The sequence below is a fragment of the Cucumis melo genome, chromosome 2 (genome assembly GCF_025177605.1).
Source record: "Cucumis melo cultivar AY chromosome 2, USDA_Cmelo_AY_1.0, whole genome shotgun sequence".
In the NCBI taxonomy this organism is placed as follows: Eukaryota; Viridiplantae; Streptophyta; class Magnoliopsida; order Cucurbitales; family Cucurbitaceae; genus Cucumis; species Cucumis melo.
This window is the reverse complement of record NC_066858.1, coordinates 17,250,910-17,270,353: the sequence shown is the minus strand read 5'-3', so window position 1 is coordinate 17,270,353 and position 19,444 is coordinate 17,250,910. Positions and strand designations below refer to the sequence as shown.

Sequence of the window (19,444 nt, the reverse complement as noted above, 5' to 3'; positions counted from 1 at the left end):
GAGGATTAGGACTATTTACTTCTTTCCCAATTTATCATTTGTTACTATGCATCACTCCCTCTTTCTCCTTTGTTACTATTCACCATTCCCCAATTTCTCATTTTTCACTATTCCTCACAAGGTCATTGTATATTTTACAAATTTTAATTATGCCACAAGAAAATTCATCTAATGAATTTATTCATATACATCTTCAAATATTCAGTTTAATTAGAAAATTAGATAAAAATTTGTGTAATATTAAAAAATTAAAAGATTGTAATATTATTTATGAAAATTAACATGACAATGGATATTTAACACCACCTTCACCGCCAAATTAGTTTTCATCTTTTAATTTAAAACAAGTTTGAAGTTAAATGACATTTTTCTTGAACAAATTCAAAAGTAAAAAGAAAAATAATAATTTTTCAAAGTTTTAAAAAATAGCATAACATTACTATCATGTTAGAATCAAAATTATTCAAATTTAAATGAGCAAAACTTATAGTATAAGTAAAATATAAAAAGTTTAAAAGTTTAAATATAAATTTTGAAAATCTAAATAGTATAAATAGATATGTGAATTTAATTAATTAAAATAGCACTTAAACATTATTCTTAGTCTCATTTTCACTTTTTATCTTAATCAAGGGTGATCTCATGCTCACTAAGCGATCATAAATTGTCATTATCGTGAATAAAATTTCTTGACAATTTTTTAAATCATTAATCATTATTGTTTTTATAAAAAAAAAAATATAATTTGAGTTATTTTTTTAGTATTTATATTTGTTGACCCTTTCTATGTCAAATTCACCTTCACCAATTAGTGAAAAATCCAATTTGAAGTTAAATTCATCAAATGAACGTACTAATTAACCATATTTGATAAATTCAAACGAAGAAAAATGTTCGTTTAATATACAATATATATGTATGCAAAAATGTTGTGCTAAAAAATATATATTATAACCCTAGATTATAATAACTACCAAGTATAATAATTTGTAACCACCGTTATTATAATTGTGAGATTATTGTAACCCAATATTACTGCTATTAATAGTCACTCCTTGCCTCTGTCTCTAAGTTAAACCGATTTCACTTTCGCCCCTATAGTTTATGACTTTATAGGCTCTGGTAATTTCGGCGACGTTTGCTCCAATCCATTTCCATGGCCTCCAAATCTCTCGCCCACAGCTTTCGTAATTTCTCAACTGTCCCTTCCTTTTGCAACGCTTCAACAATTTTCCGGACGACGTATACAACGATCTCTACATTTCGCCCAACAGTACACCGCTCGATATCGGTTGCCTCTCGTCCTGTATCGGTCACCCCCGGCAGTTTCACTTGGGACGACGTTGTCCATGTTTCTTCACCAGAAAGCTTTCAGGATGATCCTGCGGATTTGACGGGCTATTTCGAGAAGGTCAAGCTCTGCAATCGCGGATCAGTAGGTCTCTTTCTCCTTTTCTTTTCTTGTTTCGCTGTACAAACGAAAGATGTAAAGGCATTCCTTTCGGTACCAATTGTATACATTAGTTGGTTTTATATTTTTTAGATTCAGTGCAGGAAAAGCTATAGACTGATGCAATGTTGTCCCATGTCTGTCTGGAATGGACTAAAATTTTCTTACAGGATACGCAATCTGAATTTTTTCCGTTTGTCATCGATGGCCAAATTGTAGGCTACGTGCACCACGGGTGAGGCTTCTGTATCTTTATGGATGACCTTTGTTGGCTATGTTTGGTCGAAGCCACTTATTTACACTCATTTTGTCAAAATTAGCTCGTGTGCGGTTGCTATAGACAATGGATGGGTTTAATTGGTTTGTTTTAATGAGCTTTATGCAGTTTCGCTAAACACCTGCAGCAGTATCCGAACGTGTTTACCTTCTCTCAAGACGATTCTGTTAAAGTTGGGGCTTGCTTAACCTTGCATGAATCCTTGAAGACACCCGAAGATAGGACGCGTGCAGTTGGAGATGTAGTTAAATGCTTGGGTGAAGAAGTCATTCCGGGCACACGGAATGAGGTACTGGTTTATGATTCCAATTTAAAGCGATTATTACTTTACTTTTCAATACCTGTTTGCACCTGTTTCACTGAAGGAGAAAATAAAAGGAAAGAATTTCCTTCTTCTGTTTAATACTGGAAATAAACTGTTTCTTTTTAGAAGGGTAATTTTAGAAGAAAACAATACTTCATGTGGCTAACTGTGGATAACTGTAAACTATGTCAGCTTTTCCCTGTTACTTCGTCATTTGGTGCGCCGAACTTTTTTTCACTCGAACGCGCTGCAGCCCCTTATTTTGGAATAAAGGTGCAAAACGAATGTTCCCCTTTTACTGCTTTGTGGAGACTTTCAAAATTTTGTTCAATTTTTGTGAAATGCACTTCGGAAACTATATTTTGGTCCTTTTTGTTAGGCCCTTGAGCATAGTGGGCCATTTGATTTGTTGAATCTGTTCACACAAGTGTAGTTGTTAGGTCCAAATATAAGTGGAACTTGTTATATTTATGGTGACCACCTACTTAGTAGTTAGTTTTCTACAAGTTTCCTTGATATCCAAATGTTGTAGGGTCAGACACTTAAGTTGGCTTGGACATTCAAAGATATATAAAAAGAAATAAAAAATCTGAATATAAAGATTTGAAATAACAGATGATTTTGCAAACTTTCTGGTGCTAAAAATTCTACTTGGCAACTACATTTCTTTTACATGTGCCAATCTCCTGCCTTGTTTAGAGGTTTAATCGTGGAATATGAGACGCACACAAAAAAACCGGTATTTTGTCCTCTTTTCTGCTTCTTCTGCAATCATTTTGACCACCTATATAACAAGACTAAAATCATTTTCATTGCTCTTCTTCCCTCCATTGATATTGGATTAAATTCAATCTTCCCTTGATTGAAACTCTGAAGTTTAAACTACACTAAATTCATGTTGGGAATAAATTTTGGTCATGGAAATAACCCTCACAGCAGTCCTATTAGTATTAGCTCTTGGTAAACACATTGCAAGATATCCTCCCTACATCCTCCAGGCTGTTGATCCTGGTGAGGCTAATCTTTTGGAGGCTTCTAGAGAAAACTGCAGGGCTCTGTGGTTACTTTCAAAGATTGTACAGCTTAGCCAACAGAAATATATAAAAGATGTATGGGGAAGTGGTATAAGAGGAAATTTTAATGCTGGTAGTATTTGAGAAGAGATTTCTTTACTTAAATCGATGACTTAATGACTTCTTGCATGATGAGAGTATTTAGGGCTTGACATTGACAACTAGATAAACCTAGAACCTTTCTTGAGATTTTATGATGTGCCACCTTACCATCGTGGTTGATACCTGTCTTGCAGTGTTTGCCAACAATAAACTACAATGGAAATTTAAGCTCCCAAAAGGATCAGATTTTTCTTATGCTCCCTAGCCCATGCCAAAGTTCATTCTACTAACAGTACCTAAAAGAAAAATATCTGTTTAGCCTTTTATTCCTCAGTGCTATGGTTCACTAGAAAATGATTGGTCATTCCTCAAAGTAGCTCAAGAGGGCAATATTAATTTTGCAGGTTAAGTGAAACTCTTTGAAGGGTTAAATATAGAGAATATCTCTCATGGTGTAAATGGAAAATTCATTTTGCATAGAGTAAAGCATACATCACTATAGCTGATATCTGAAGTTATTCATACACTTTGATCTACTTACAAAAGAAGTGGCTAGACATTGAAGGGAAATATATTGTTGAATGAGCATGTTTATTCTTCTTTTTGTCTTTCTTATAATCGTGAGTGTTTGGACTAGCTTACGTGCACCTTGACTAATCTCACGAGACAACCTGTCTGAACCTACAATATTTAGGTATCAAGGAAACTCATAGGAAACTAATTCCTAGGTAAGAGACCACTATGGATTGAACTCATGACATCTTAGTTAGTTATTGAGACTATGTCTCCTTTTTTATCATTAGGCTAACCCATGATGATTGTTAAATGTACATGTTGGAGACGGAAATTGGCGGCTTGGTTGTAGATTACTGAAAGTTAGTTTACTTCACTACTTGGTTTCTCTAACTTTTACCTGCCTTCTCTTGGTGCTTTTCTTAGCACAGGTTTATGGTGTTCATATGAATGGTTATGTTGAGAAGGAGGGAAAGAAGTTTTTGTGGGTTGCTAAAAGAAGCCAAACAAAGCCAACTTTTCCTGGAATGTTGGATCATTTAGTAGCTGGAGGGCTGGTATGGAATAAGTGATAGCTAACTGTTGCAAGTTTCCATACATGTGCTTCTGTCCCGTTAAAATATGAAAAATAAAGACTTTTCTGCTTTTTAAGATTGGATGTTATGGTGTGTTAGTTCCCTTAACCTTTTTCTTTTCTTCTGCTGGGTATTTGTAGTTATATAAATACTTTCCAGTGAGTTAATATATCATTTGGCCTTCAAACTCTTTTTCAGTTTTGGTTCATAATATTTTCCAAGTTGTAAGGGTTAATTGTACCCTTAAGATATCAAAATATTTTGAAGTACATGTTATTTGTTGATATTGATAAAGAATGGTGACATGGAATTAATTTTATTTTTTATTTGTGCAAAAGTTTTTTGAATATTATCCTATTTAGCTAAAAAATCCAACCTCCTTATTTACTATTTTATAAGATAAGAATAGATAATATATTTTTACCCTGTTTTATATAGTTTCATTGATTGACTAAGGGCTTGATTGAACATTTTGATACCTATACAGATGTAAGCTTTAGAGGCTGAATTTATATTTGAACCTTTCTCGTTAGTAATATTACATCCTGCTCCTGCTATAAAAGAATCTGTTTGTATTTCAGTTTGCATCTCTAGTTTGATGAAGTTAGTATATACATACAGCAATTATTGAGTTTACTTTGTTTGACTGTCCATTTGGATAATAAAGATTAAACGTTATAAAAAATTAGACAAAGTTTTGATACTGCAGTTTTTTTTTCTCTCGTTTGATGATTTACAACTCATCAATAAATTAATTGTTTAAAAAGCAATGTGTTATATGGAGGGGTGTGAAATATGATGATGTTCATAGGAGCAGTTTGAAAGTCTGCCTATGAATTTTAAAACGTAGTTATATATGCAAACCTTGATACTAATCAGAGGAAAAAGAGACAAATGTAAAGTTCGAAATGTGATCTTGACTGCTGAGTAGTGTACTTATCGTGCCTCCGTAGCTATTCCCTGACATCTTGATTTTGACAGCCTCAGGGCATCTCTTGTGGGGAGAATCTGATGAAAGAATGCAAGGAGGAAGCAGGCATACCGAGATCAGTATCAAAAGAGTAATTTCCTATAAAGAATTTGACAATGGACACGAATGTAACCTCCATGTATTTCACAGTTTTGGTGGATCTCGTGGCTTCATATGATGCTTTTGATTTAGGGCCATACCAGTTGGTGCCATTTCATACACAGACATCAAAGGTTATGGTTACAAGAGAGATGTTCAATTCTGTTACGATTTAAAGCTTCCTGAAAGCTTTGTACCGGAGAATCAAGGTTAGCTAGGCTGATAACTTTTCTTTACATCGCAATTCAATATTTAGCTTACAAAGTGTGGTACATTGCATTTGACTGGCTCCTAACTACTTTCTTATGCATGCAATTTGTTTTTTTTTTTCATTACAAATTTTTGTAGTTTGAAATCTCTTGTCACTAACTCGCTGACTGTACTTTTGTTAGATGGAGAGGTTGAAGGATTCATGTTGTTGCCTGTGACAAATGTTGCAAATGTGATCCGGAGGACACAGTTCTTCAAGCCTAATTGTTCTCTTGTTATTATCAATTTCCTGTTTCGACATGGGTACGAAATACTATCTTCTTTGAATATACCTTTGTTCCTCAACCATTATTTTATTTAGTTACAACTCTATTGTAGGTTTTGGTTGTAAATATTGGTGGGTTCAACCAAATTTTCAGAAATAGTTATATTCCATGTTTTCATAATTTTTTAATACGTGGTTGTTCACTTTGGTTTAGATGAGCAGATTTTTATTCTGAAAACAATGAAAATGCATAAATGTTTTGAAAACATTCACTTCCTATGCCACAGAATTTAAACACATTCTGATACTTTCATAAATAAGTCCATAAAATAGCAATTAATTAATGAATTCATTTGATTCAGTAAATTTGAAGAAAAGAAATTAAACTTGCATTAGATACCAAACTAACTTTTATAAATCCGTTCTTCCTCCATGTTTTAAATCTTTCTACACGTGTGTGTGTAACCAACCCAGTATATGCTAATTACCACTCCTCAGGCTATCCTTATATAGTGCACAGTATTTTGTATTAATGCATTTAAAAACTTGCAGATACATTAAACCCGAAAGTTCGGGATACTTGGAGCTACTGCAGAGTTTGAGAAGTGGGACATGCTTCTGAATAAAACAATTCGCCCGATGCATTGATGAGAGAAATCAGGTCAATCTTATAAAACATTAAATCTGGGTGTTTTATACTATATATATTGTTTATGGTTTTCCAAGAACTTTCTTGCTCATTAGATGTATTTGTGAAGCGAACAAACTGCCCTAACCATGCTTGGCTGTAGAGAATAAAATAAGAAGACTAAATTTTGGTACATCTATTAAATGAAAACACCTCAACAAAATTACACCTCAAATTCCCATTACACAAAACAATCTTAATTTCATCAACTCCCCCCAGTAACTATAAACACACTACACTTCACACTGACTTTTACATTATTCACTTCCTTCCTAACCCAAGATTTCACTAAGATCTATTGCATTTCAAAAGCCCAAGACTTCACCAAGAACTTGAAGCAACTCATGATGTGCAGTCAAGTGAGGGAAGTGGCCATTAGTGTTAATAACTCGCACTGTGCAACTTCCTTTGATTTTCTTCTGCATAAAAGTGGGAACTGAGGCAGGGACGACAATGTCGTTTTTCGTTTGCAGGATGATGCATGGAATGTCGACTTTTTCAAGAATCTCTCTCTCATCTACACTGAACACAGTCCTGGCCAAGGGTGTTGCAACTTCAGGCCTCATCTCTTTCAAGCATTTTTGAAACCTACTCAGTGACTGAGGATCGGATTCGTCCACAACAAGACAAGGAAAGTTTGTGGACCAATTTTCATAGTTGGATTCAATATTTGCTATGATTTGATCGATGTCCGATTTGTTGAAACCACCTTCATAGTCTTCTGTATTTATATACCTAACAACACAATTGTCTTTTTGTGTTAGAAATGATATATCATTTATGAATACTTCAATACTCATTCACATGGAGTTGAGATTTTGTTGAAGATTTGATGATTTAAAGATAATATTAATATAAATCAAAGAGGAAATGACATCACACAAGTTTAAACACCAGATCTTCAACATCTTTTGCTTTGATATCATGTTCAAACTTTTATGTTGAGGAATTATGAGAGGAAGTATTTTGGTAACTTTAAAGAATACCTTTTGCAATTAACCAAACTTGATGAAATTTTTTGAAGCATTTTTTATAAGCTGAACTAATAGTTTTAAGTGACATAAACCAAATTGATTCGCACTCTATAATATAGGGGGAATCACATAATATAGAAACTTGTAGGAAAAATTAGTGTTTTTAAGCTTTTTTTTTTTTTTTTTTTTTTTTTTTTTTTTTTTTTTATAATTAAAAACAAAAACTTGTTACTGAATAGGCTCTAATCATATATAAAGGGAGCAATGATCCAAAAATACATAAAGAATCTATTTTTATAAACCTATATAACTAAATAGGTATATTTTTAAAAATCATGGATAGTTCTTTAAAATTGAAGGACTAAACAAGTAGTTTTTCAAAACTTTAATTGTTATTTAGTAAAAGTTTTTTGTTTAGGTCAACATTTGGAAAGATGGAGAATGAATTTACAACTTCAAACTAACCATCGAAATGTTCTATACATTTTTATGCTCATATTTGTTTGACAAAAGTTGAATATAATAAACTCTACAAATTAATATAAGATTTATTAATGGGTGAAAAGGACTTCTTCCTCATGCTCACACCTATCACCCTTAGTCCCTAAGAAAATAAAGAATTCAAAATGATGACATCCACCACAAACCTAAAATTTATATTATTAAAAAAATCAATTTAAATAAGAAAGCTACTAAATATAGCAAAATATTATCTAGCTGTGATAGACCATGATAAGTTCTAAATTATAACATTATTAACTTAATCTAGGTTTGATTTTTTCTTGCTCTTGTTATGATAAAGAAAAAAGAAAAAAAAGGAATGACAAAGACTTTTAGACCTCGTTTGATTCGTGATTCATTTTCATTTTTACATTTTAAAAAACAAAAGTAAAATAAAATAAAATAAAATGTGTTTGGGATACTTGTTTTTAGTAACGATTTATAAGAGCAACATGTGAAATAGCCTATTTTCGAAAACAATAAAGTTTGGATCAGGAAGCAAGAAGGGTTTAATTTCATCCCTCCATGATAAGAAAGAAAGAGAAAATGAGAGAGGTAATAAAACAGAAAGGCTAATTGATAATTGATATAAATCTTAAGGTCCCTTTTCGAATTATAGAATATGATATTATAAGAGATACGATGACAAATATTTATGCCGAGAGGAAAAAACCACTCCACGATGACTTTAATTAATGTAGGAATATACTTTCCATGGCTTTAAAAAGAGAAGCCATGTTTAATGGTGGTATTTAGAAAATTAAATATATGAAATAATGAAAGCTGTACCACATCATTTTTCTTTTCTCTTTAAAAAACAGATAAACCCAATCAATACACTGTTACATATATACCTATGTCATCCAACCATCTTCTCCAGAAAAGTAAATTTTCAATCCAAATATCGTTTCATTTCGAAACAGTTTATAGTTCAAATCTCTCTATTTCCTTTATACTAAGAATCAATTTTCCATTTTTCAATATATATATAATTATGTCACTTAAATTAAAGAAAAGACCTATAGATCACAGCTACGTACATCTAATCTTTGTATAAATTTCAATTATCTTAAACATAACAACTCAACCGGTTATTTACAGACTGAAACTCCCTACTAAAAGATATTCGAATCGATAAAAAAATCTTCAATCAACAGTACATATATTTATGACCTCAAAAAAAAAAAAAGAAAAGAAAAGAGTAGTTACCTTGGAGAAGAACAAAGAAGAATGAGAGTTTGAAAAAGGTCAGGTCTTTTGGTATAAGCAAGGCAGCCAATAAGGCCAGACATGGAGTGACCAAGGAAGATAGTTGAAGTAAGGCCAAGTTCATCAATCAAAGCTATTAGATCATCAGCAAAAGCAGAATAAGATGCGTATTTTTTTGGATCAAACATAAAATTTGGATCCTTAATTGAACCTGCAAAGCTCCAATCAAACACAACCACTCTATACACCTCACTCAGCTTTGGTACTATTTTGTCCCACAATGACTGGTTGCCTCCGAACCCATGACCCAGAACCATCGCTTCTTTCCCTGAACCCATAATCTTTGCGTTCAAACCCCTTGACAACAACAACCCATTATTATTATTATTACTATTAACAACCATTTTTTTTCTTCTTCTTCTTCTTCTTCTTATTACTGATGATCAAACACCACCGCACCAACAACTACTACTGCTACTACTAACAAAAGAGGATGTGGTGTTTGTGTCTTTCTTTTATAGGGACTTTACGCTCAACAAAGGAGGGGCGGTTGTTGGAAAGTAAACACAACTATAATTATTCCCCAAAAATATATAATATTATTTAAATTGTTCTTTTCAAATATTTGAAAATTCAATCAAAATATTTAAAAATATATTAAATTATTTTCGTCATACCTAATATTTATATCATGATAAACAATAAAATGTGATATTTTACTATATTAATAAATATTTTTTTTGTAAAATTTTGTCATTTAAAATAATTTCTTATATTTAAATATATCTGGAGCTACGTTCATCTATATTGTTAATTATATAGCATATATATTCTTATTATATCTTTCTTTAAATATTTTAAGTTGTTCAGTGTTTTCGGTGCATTAAAATAGAATGCATCTTAGGATGTACTCAATATTGTTCTAATTATAATATCCATTTTATATAAATTTTTGTCTCTCTCTCTCTCTTAAAATATATATATATATATATATATATATATATATATATATATATGTATATGTATTTTTTGTTTATAATTTTTGGATTGGGTTGTTGAATTTTTTTTAAAGGCCAACTACAAACAATAACAAATAACCAAAATTCACCCAAACATCATCCACATAAATGAAAGGAGATGGTAGAATTTGGAAAAGCATCTTTTCGTATCAAAAAATAACTTTGAGATGATACCAAAGATCGCTTCTTTCCCTAAATTTATTAATTTTGGATTCTTTAGGTTTCAAGTTGTACATTTTTGATTAACCTAATTCACTTCTAATCTTTATTATTAATGTATAATAATTGATGTGAAATAACCGAGAGAGAATTATAAATATCGATTAAGTTTCACTACTATTTTTTCATCGCTGCTAAAATTATTTTTAAAATTTTACTTTACAATCATTTAGATGATTAATATTTTAAATACTACTATACGTTGTTTGCACTTTTAACTTTGGTTTATTTTGATCCCTTTTATTTTTATAAGTAATTAATAAACATCAATAATGATAAAGACCGAAGTGGGTATCAGTAATTTTTTTTTAAGTCTAAATTAAACTAAGGACTAAATTGAAACAAAACTCTAAGTGTCAAAAGAAAATATGTTACATTTTGAAACCTATAGGCTAAATGGAAATCAAACTTAAATGTCAGGGATTAGAAGTGTAAAGTTTTGAAAATTAGAGACCCAATGAAAACTAAATCGACAATCTCTGGAAAAGATATATTTTCTCTATATTTTATTTTAAAAATTATCAAGTTTCTTTTCTTGAACCCAAAAATTAAAATGTTGTAATCTTCACCCTTTATCATATGATAGTGATCTCAAAATTTATGTTGGTTGAACTATATATATCGATTTTATCAAGTTGTTATGGTAATTAAGTTTAATCTTTACATCATGGCAAGATCAAGATTGGGTTTTAATACTTAGTCTTAATTCTTAGGTCAAATGTGCTCGTCTAGCATAAATTAATCATAGGCAGTCAATAGACATATAAACTAAATGTTTATAGGATATAGCCAATAGAGCTTATGAGTGTGTCTTTATTGGATACGCTGAAAATAGGAAAAAACCTATAGGTTCTACGAATTAGAAAATAAGGTAATCAATAAAATCAAACGATCTAAACTTCTTTGAAGATAAATATCCTTTTAAATCTAGAAATAGTGGAGGTCTAAATAGTCAAACTTGAGCAAACTAGTGGGTGCTTAAGTTCTAAAAGCTTACCTTCAGTTATTATCCAAACCCAAGATAAGGAAGTAGATCCTGAACTTAGAAGAAGCAGGAGAGTGAGAACCATGGTTGCAAATCAATAGGCTGTAAATAGGTTTTGAGAAAGAAACTCATACGACTAGACTAGTAGCAAAAGGTTTTAGACAAATGGAAAACATAGATTTTTTTGACACATTCTCCCCCAGTAACTAGAATCACATCAATTAGAATGTTGATTTCTATAGCTTCCTTGAAGAATGTCTTAGTACATCAGATGGATGTTAAGACAACCTTCCTAAACGATGATTTAGAAAAAGAGATCTATATGAAACAACCTGAAGGTTTCATAGATCATGGTTAAGAATTTAAAGTATGTAAGCTAGATAAATCCCTTAATGGCCTAAAACAAGCTCCTAAGCAATGACATGAAAAGTTTGATTATCTAATCATGTCTAAAGGATTCAAAGTAAATGAGAACGATAAATACATTTTTATAAGTCTGAAATGGGTTTGTTGCTTGGAAATCTAAGAAACAAACTGTTTTAGCCTAGTTAACGATGAAGTAAAAAATGATAGCACTAGTCACTGCTAGTGAAGAAGCAAGCTGGCTATCAGAGATTCTCACATGGAAGAGATTGGTACCAGCCATACTGATCCACTTCGATAGTACTGTAACTATCATAAAAGTTCAGAATCGTTATTACAACGGAAAAAGACGATAGATACGTTGTAAACAAAGTACCATTAGAGAGTTTCTCATTACTAGTGTAGTAATAGTGGATCATATACGGACTGATGATAACTTGATTGATCCTTTGACGAAAGGACTAGCTAAAGAGAAGGTTTTCAAAACCACATAAAGAATGAGCTCAAGCTTATAGAAAACTGAAATACTTGTGAGGTAAACCCAACTTGAAAGATTGGAGATCCCAAGAAACAAGTTCAATGGGTAATAACTTATCACAAGTGATATGAAGAGAATCATGCTAAAATACTTGGGATTTCCATTCTTATGATTTAGTGATTAGGCATCATTCTCTTTTCTTTTTCTCTCGATTTCCCGTTTCTTTTTCCCTTCATTCTATTTACCTTTTTAGTCTTCCGAGCATAATAGTATCTACCAAGTGTTGATATTTCGGTTTGGTTCCACCGTAGTTCCTGCCGACAAAATTAGAGGTTGTTTTATTCTGGGGATGACGAGAGACGTGATATCTGTTTGCACATCCAAGCAGAGTCGCGAAACGTCTTAAAGAGAGTGAGATCTGTGACTCAACCTATTATTAACATGTGCTTATGTTTTGCAGATTTTCTCACTACGAAGTTTTGCTCAACCGAAGTGCAACAACAAAATTTTTTGTCAATTTTTATTTCCTTAAATTAAACAATATTTTTAGTTAACTTAAACTAAACAATAAAAAATCAATAGAAATAATTTGCTATATTTTATAAATATTTAGTGTTGTTCGCTATATTTAAAAAGGTAATTTATTATTTCTTTTGGAAAAAGGAGATGCCCTTTATTATTATGGGTTCATTTAATTAACTACCCTTATGTTTATTGCTTATTTTGAGAATAATCACAAAGGTAATTAAACCCAAATAAAATAAATAAATTATAAAATAAAATGATAGGTTTCAGTTTTGTTTTGAAAAATGTCGGCAGATTTGTTCTTAGCCACGAAATATAATTTCATGGCCAGAAATAGAAATATTATTTTAAAGGCGACCTTATATATTATTTAACACATATCTTCATTGAAAATGATATTTTTGTTATAAAGTTACTAAATATAATGAAAGCAAAAAATGTAATAAAAAGAAACAATTAGATCCCAATTAATTTGTAATTGCATTTTAAGATTCACAGATCAAACCCATGGGGGGGAGATTCCAGTTTTTTATATGCATAAATTTATGTATATATACGGTGTAAGGTTCTTTCACATCTCTCTATTGGCTTTTTGTTTTTTTCTTTGGAAAAATTGTGACGTCTCTTTGTATGTTTTCTTAAAATGTTCTTTTCCTAGTAACAAAAAAGTTAATTAAATCGATGTTTAGGAAAGAATATTTTACTTCCTTGCTCTCCTATGCTATGTAAGTTTGTGTTCACTTCATTATCAATGTTGTCGTCGTATGTTTTGAATTGTTCTTCATTGTGATTTTGAGAGAAGTTTGAGTTTGAAGCATTCACACATCTGTTTATGTATGTGGCTATTGTACTTATGAACTGGTTTAACGGAAGATCACATTGAATTTGATCATACTACACTGCTTTTAAAAGGGAGTCTAAAGTCAACTCAATTGAAAAAGAAGTTTTCCCCAAGTGAAGAGGAAATTAGATAACTTTATAAATCATTCATCACTAATAGCAACATACTTAGAGGAAAAGCCTAAATTCTAAGTAGAGGAAATCTTGCCTCTAGGAAGAGCCTAGGTGTTCATTGAGTCAACAACTCTATGGTTGTGATCACTATAATCTCGAGAGCATACAAACCAGTACAACATTGTAATTGTTTTACTCTATTATATTAGTGGAGATTATCTTTCTTGGATGGACGCACTATCGTCCAGATGTATGTGTTGTCACTGAACTAGGTTACCAACTTCTGTTTGTTATTGTTGCTTCTCTATGTTATTTTACAATTGTCTTTTAACAACTATGTTTGCATGACAAAATCACTTTCCAAAATTTTAAATTTGAAAGTATCAAAGCGTAGTCATTTTAATACTCTCTCTATTATTTTATTATCGTGTTTCTTCTAGCTAGGACATGTTATGTAACAATTGCGTTTATATGAAAGAATCGCTTTTCAAATTTTTAACTTTGAAAGTATTAAAATAGTCATTTTAATAAAGTTCAAATATCAAAGTAATACAACTAAAAAAAAGTCAATTACATACCTAATAATTTAGATAATATTTGCTTTATGAGAAAGTATATAATCTATCCATGATAATATGAAAAGTGATGAGACTCATTTGACATTTGTTGTTGTATTACATTTGTTATGTAATCATAATCAAATATGGAGTCTACAACCAAATCTATAATATCAACAAACATAGTTTGATTGAGGAGCTCTGATCATCAACATGATTATGTTTGAAAATTTATGTGGAACCTCTAGGAGATATTCTTTTTGTTGTAGGTACTATTATTGTTATAGTAGGAGAATTGTGAATCTAATACAATTATTGTTACCGTTACATATATCGTTCTTGATTGATCCTAAACGGTAAAAGGTAAGAATGAGAAGATTAATAATATATCCAGACAATTCAAAGTAAGCATCCCCAATTGTAAACAAATTACCTTTGCAACATGCTTAAGTAAACATAATCAAAAGCAATCAAATTACATTTGTAGTTGAGAGTCATTACAACTAAATCCAACAATTAATATAATATTATTACGGTTATATAAATTTGCATTACGAATTGTTAAACATGACCTTAATTATAAATAATAGTAAGTATATAAAATCACTAAAGTTCAATGATAGAAAAGGAAAAAGTCGAAAAGACACACCGACATATCTAATAATCTTGATTGCATTAGATATACCCTAATACTTTTATAGTCCAACCATATGTAGAGTTTGAAATTCAAATAACCTAGTCAATAATTCATACTACTCTAAAACCCTAATTAATAAAAAAACTAAGTGTTGTATTAGATTTAAATCTACAAATGGAATAAGATTTCATAATATAAAAATGAATATTGATAGAAAATGACATTAATTGATCAGAAAAAGAGAGGGTGAAAAAGTAGGATGCTGTCTTTTATATGCTTTTTAAAATTAATGAGAGAAAGTGAGGGTTGAAGAATGAACGAAGATAAGTCCAATGCCCAACTTTTCTCATTTATTTTCCCCTTCTGTCCCCCACCACGTTATCTTCCCTTTCTCACACGAAACTCTCTTCCTTTTAATTAATATTAATTCTCTCTCTCTTTTTCTTTTCATTTTCTTTTTAATTTTAAAATAAAATATTACCAATTATTATTATTATTATTATTATTATTATTATTGTTATCATCAAATATATCCATAGAAAAAAAAAAAAGAAAAAAAAAAAAAAATAGAAAAGAAAAAGAAGGAGTGATCATTCGTCATTACTTTCAATTATTTCCACAAAAGCCGTAAGGTGAACCAAAAGTGCACTTTTGTTTGCTTTCCCAATTTTCTAATCATCAATTATTCAAATCTAACTTTTCTCCCCTCCCTCACAATACAGTACTTATCAACATTTCATTATTATAATCCACTCCTTTCCATTGCCTACTTTGTTTTCTCAAAATTATATATTTAATATTTCAAATATAAATCTCTCAATTTTCAAATGTTTCATTAATATCTGTGTGTTTATATATATATATATATATATGATTAAATAAATTATTCTTTTAACTAAATGTATGAGAATATATTGTAACCATTTGAGGAGAAAAGATAATTTGAAGAGAGAATATAATTAAATAAATCTTTAACTATTTAAAGAAAAAAAAGATAAAAAAGGAATTTATAAAATTTAGATGTGATTAATTACTGGTTCAAATATGTATCCCCACCATTAGCTATTTAATGATAATTATAGCAAATGCATGGTTGTTTGTTCACATGCATCTTTATTGGAAGATTGTATTTTTTCTATCTATGATCTAATTCATACCAACACATAAATATACGTACATACTCACTTCAACTTGAATAGTTGTAATGAAAAAATGATGTGTCTTTTCATTAAAATATTTCACTATTGTTAGATAATCGTTATGTTTTATATAAAGAATGCGATACATTATTCACGTGTAATTGTCTATAGAACACTTGAGATATAATGGGTAAAATGGAAATTGTGAAAAGTTGTTAAGACAAAATAGAAAATATTTCGATCTTTAAACATAGTAGAGGGAATATATATAATTGATAACTTAAACTAATATTTCTTCCTCAACCTTTCCATTGAATACTATCATATTGAAATTTTAATTTCAAGTGATTTTGAGTTATTTCAAATTGGTTGTCAATATCTATTTTAGATCTCATTAGTTGTCAAAAAGTATATATTTAATCTTATTATAAATTTACTCACGACAGAAATGATACCTAACTTCATAAAATTTGATTTATTTAATTAATTAATTAGGCCGATTTCTCTTTTAATTTACACAAATTTCCCACTATATTCTCATATATCAATATGTTATATATATATGTATGTATGTATGTATGTATAATCCGACAAAGCTCTTCAATCCTCACGTTGGGAGAGGGGACCTTAAGTTCAAACTTTATGACTTTGTCAAAGTTTTAATTTTTAATGTACATATATATTCTCTATTAATGTTAATATATATATTTGTTAGATGTTAGGGTTAACAATGTGTGAAAAGATTCTTTTAGTCAAAGGTTTTAAAAAATTATGAAGAAGTTGAGCACAACCAAATTTCAATATACACATTAATTAGGTCATCCTGAGAATATAGACTTAATTGTAAGCACTATTTATATTTATATTTATATTATTTTAATAATTTTTTTAAATATAATAAAATAAACCAAAATATTTATAAATATGGTAAAATATTGCAATAAAAACATATAGCTGTCTGTTATATTTTGTTATATTTGTCATATTTTTAATAGTTTTGTCATTTTGAACTATTTTTTTTGTTTTTTTTTTTTTGAGTTCAAATATATATTTTATTTATTTTTGCAAAGAAGAATTTATAAAAGATTTTTCTACAATAATTTGAATAGAGCTGAATTTCCCAATTCCTCATTCAACTCAGAGGAGATATATTAAGATTTTGTGTATAATAACAGTGTAAAAGGTAATTTCATCCTTCAATAAACAATTTTCTTTAGATTTAAATTTGTTTCTCTCTGACCCTTATGAATTCTAATTTTACAATGGAAACATTTTAGAATTCTTAGTTTCTACTTTTTAGGGTAAAAGCATTTAGATTTTAAGAATTTCATTTTAATTTTTTCCCCTCCTTTTTCATAACTCAACCACATAAAAATTTGTACAACCTCAATTATCAATTCAAAAAATGATTTTTTTATCTCTATTAATTAAGAGAGAATTTATTTTAATATATATTATAAATATGATAATATTTTCAAATTAGTTTTTCTAATATTGTTTTTGTAAGTACAAAAATGTCGAATTAATAAAGTTAATAATTATTATAATGAAAAGAATTTAGTATCATATGAGGAATCACATTAATTGGATATGATTGGTCAACTTTGATGGTTTGGACTTTTGTAGGGTCGTCTACCTTTGTGTTCACGGCCACAATTGTCTTTACTTAATGCATAAAACAAGTGATTCAACACTCAAAACTAAATTTCAAACGATATAAATTATATTGTAGACAAAAAAAAAAAAATAATAAAAGAATGGTAAAGTTTCTCTTCTTGAAGTCAGTGAAATTATTTATATATCAGTTAACCTAGCTGGTTTGTGGGAGAATTTTGGGTAAGTAGCTATCCCTATAAACCACGTTGAAGTTTCTTTTTGCTCCATTTCTACTTTGACATCATCATCATGTACTTGTAATTCTTTTATTTGGACAAAGAGCTTTTCAAGTTTGTATTATTTCCATGTTCATGACGAAAGGTTTTTTTAGGTAGTGGAGTTGTTGATCTATCAGTAGTTAAAAAAAAAATAAATAAGAAAAAAACAGTGCATGGACGTGCATGTTGAAATCAAATCAGCCTCACTTGGAAAAAGAGAAACATATATATATATATATATATATATATATATATATATATATATATATATATATATATATATATATATATATATATATATATATATATATATATATATATCTTTTACTTTTTGGAGATTTTCTTGAAAAAGCAAATAAATGGATTAATGTCATGAATACACACAAACATATTACCAACTCCATCAAGGAAAATATATAAATCATATGCATTACCTAATCCTACACTTAATATTTAACGTCAACAAAAACTTTGATTATGGCCTTTTCTCTAACCTTAATTGTTATATTAGGTAGACGATGTGTTGTCATATTAATTGTCCTTATCTGCACAGTTATGGAAGAAACTAGAAACCCAAGAAACAAAAAAAGAAAAAAAATTATTAAAACATCGTTTTGGTTATTAAAGTTATATTAGGTAGAAACTCAATATGTATATATTTAATATGATATTAAAGTTGAAGAAACTCAAACAATGTTCAGTAGAAAAAATGGTATTTAACTAAAAATGATGAAGCAAAAGAGAAATGTGTCCAGGGAGATGTTAAATGATCTCGGAAAGAAATGAGAGAGAGGAGGAGAGTAATTATTAAATAATTAGTATATTTAGTAATATTTGGTTTTGTAGGTGATTTAGATTAATTTGTATTAGTATTTTAAAATAATAACTAATTGTCTTATTTTTTTTAAGCTATAAATAATTTCTTTCAGATTATGATAGCAAGTTGTTAAGTTTAAATTATATGCATAGAGATAAAATTAAAAATATTTACCATTCGTATAACTAAATAGAAAAAGTTCTTATAACTTAAGTTATTCGTTATTCTATAATTTATTCATTTTTCATCTTCGACACCATCTTTTTCATAAAGATTTATTTCTCCTTATTCTTTTTTTCATTATCAAGTACTATTGTGTCATTTCTTTTTCTTTATTCATGATCAAATATTGTACCAAAATCGTTTAGATTGAGTACAAAAGTACAAGATTGTTTAGACTGCCTACAAAGAAAAATTGTGTACCAAGATCGTTTAGACTAGATACAAGATTGTTTTTTTTTGCGTGTGTGTAGTCAATTAATCGTAGGTTATTTTGTTATTTCATGTTGTGGGCTCATGTGCTTTTTTCTTTTTCAGAATTGTTCTATACGATGTAAATATTTTTGCCTTTTGTTCTATTTTTTTGAAAAACCCCCTTATTGTTATTACTATCAATTTTAATATAAAACTTGTGTTCTTGGAGAGTATCTCTCAACTTTTGAAGATGAACTTCTTATATATTAGATAGTATGAGGTTTCATCTCAAAACATGACAATGAGAAGAATA

The 19,444-nt window shown here is 29.5% G+C and overlaps 2 protein-coding genes across 4 annotated transcripts; one reads left to right on the top strand and one right to left on the bottom strand.

The window, feature by feature from the left end:
• Positions 1–1,070: 1,070 nt before the first annotated feature.
• On the top strand, positions 1,071–7,265 carry LOC103501537 (nudix hydrolase 20, chloroplastic-like). Of its 3 annotated transcripts, XM_008465140.3 has the most exons (10): positions 1,072–1,435; positions 1,621–1,685; positions 1,836–2,016; positions 2,224–2,304; positions 4,091–4,216; positions 5,216–5,295; positions 5,397–5,512; positions 5,696–5,816; positions 6,331–6,439; positions 6,940–7,265. In XM_008465140.3, the coding sequence occupies exons 1-9, from the start codon at positions 1,157–1,159 to the stop codon at positions 6,398–6,400; spliced, it is 1,119 nt and encodes a 372-aa protein (XP_008463362.1). In that variant the 5' UTR covers positions 1,072–1,156; the 3' UTR covers positions 6,401–6,439; positions 6,940–7,265. The 3 variants fall into 3 exon arrangements, with proteins under 3 accessions (XP_008463363.1, XP_008463364.1, XP_008463362.1); XM_008465141.3 differs by lacking the exon at positions 2,224–2,304 and having other exon boundaries at positions 1,071–1,435; XM_008465142.3 differs by lacking the exons at positions 2,224–2,304; positions 4,091–4,216 and having other exon boundaries at positions 1,071–1,435.
• Positions 6,579–9,711, bottom strand: LOC103501538 (probable strigolactone esterase DAD2). The gene is made up of 2 exons (XM_008465143.3): positions 9,151–9,711; positions 6,579–7,201 (listed from the first exon to the last, which is right to left on the bottom strand). Exons 1-2 carry the CDS (start codon positions 9,552–9,554, stop codon positions 6,772–6,774), a joined length of 834 nt encoding a protein of 277 aa, XP_008463365.1. The 5' UTR covers positions 9,555–9,711; the 3' UTR covers positions 6,579–6,771.
• Between the last annotated feature and the right edge of the window lie 9,733 nt (positions 9,712–19,444).

Bases quoted from the DNA above. Each gene is read 5' to 3' on its own strand.
- LOC103501538 (XM_008465143.3), bottom strand. From the start codon at position 9,554: ATGGTTGTTAATAGTAATAATAATAATAATGGGTTGTTGTTGTCAAGG. The intron at 7,202-9,150 runs GTAACTACTCTT...TTGTGTTGTTAG, and splicing joins CTTCTTTGTTCTTCTCCAAG to GTATATAAATACAGAAGACT.
- LOC103501537 (XM_008465140.3), top strand. From the start codon at position 1,157: ATGGCCTCCAAATCTCTCGCCCACAGCTTTCGTAATTTCTCAACTGTC. The intron at 5,296-5,396 runs GTAATTTCCTAT...CTTTTGATTTAG, and splicing joins CCGAGATCAGTATCAAAAGA to GGCCATACCAGTTGGTGCCA. The intron at 5,513-5,695 runs GTTAGCTAGGCT...TACTTTTGTTAG, and splicing joins CTTTGTACCGGAGAATCAAG to ATGGAGAGGTTGAAGGATTC.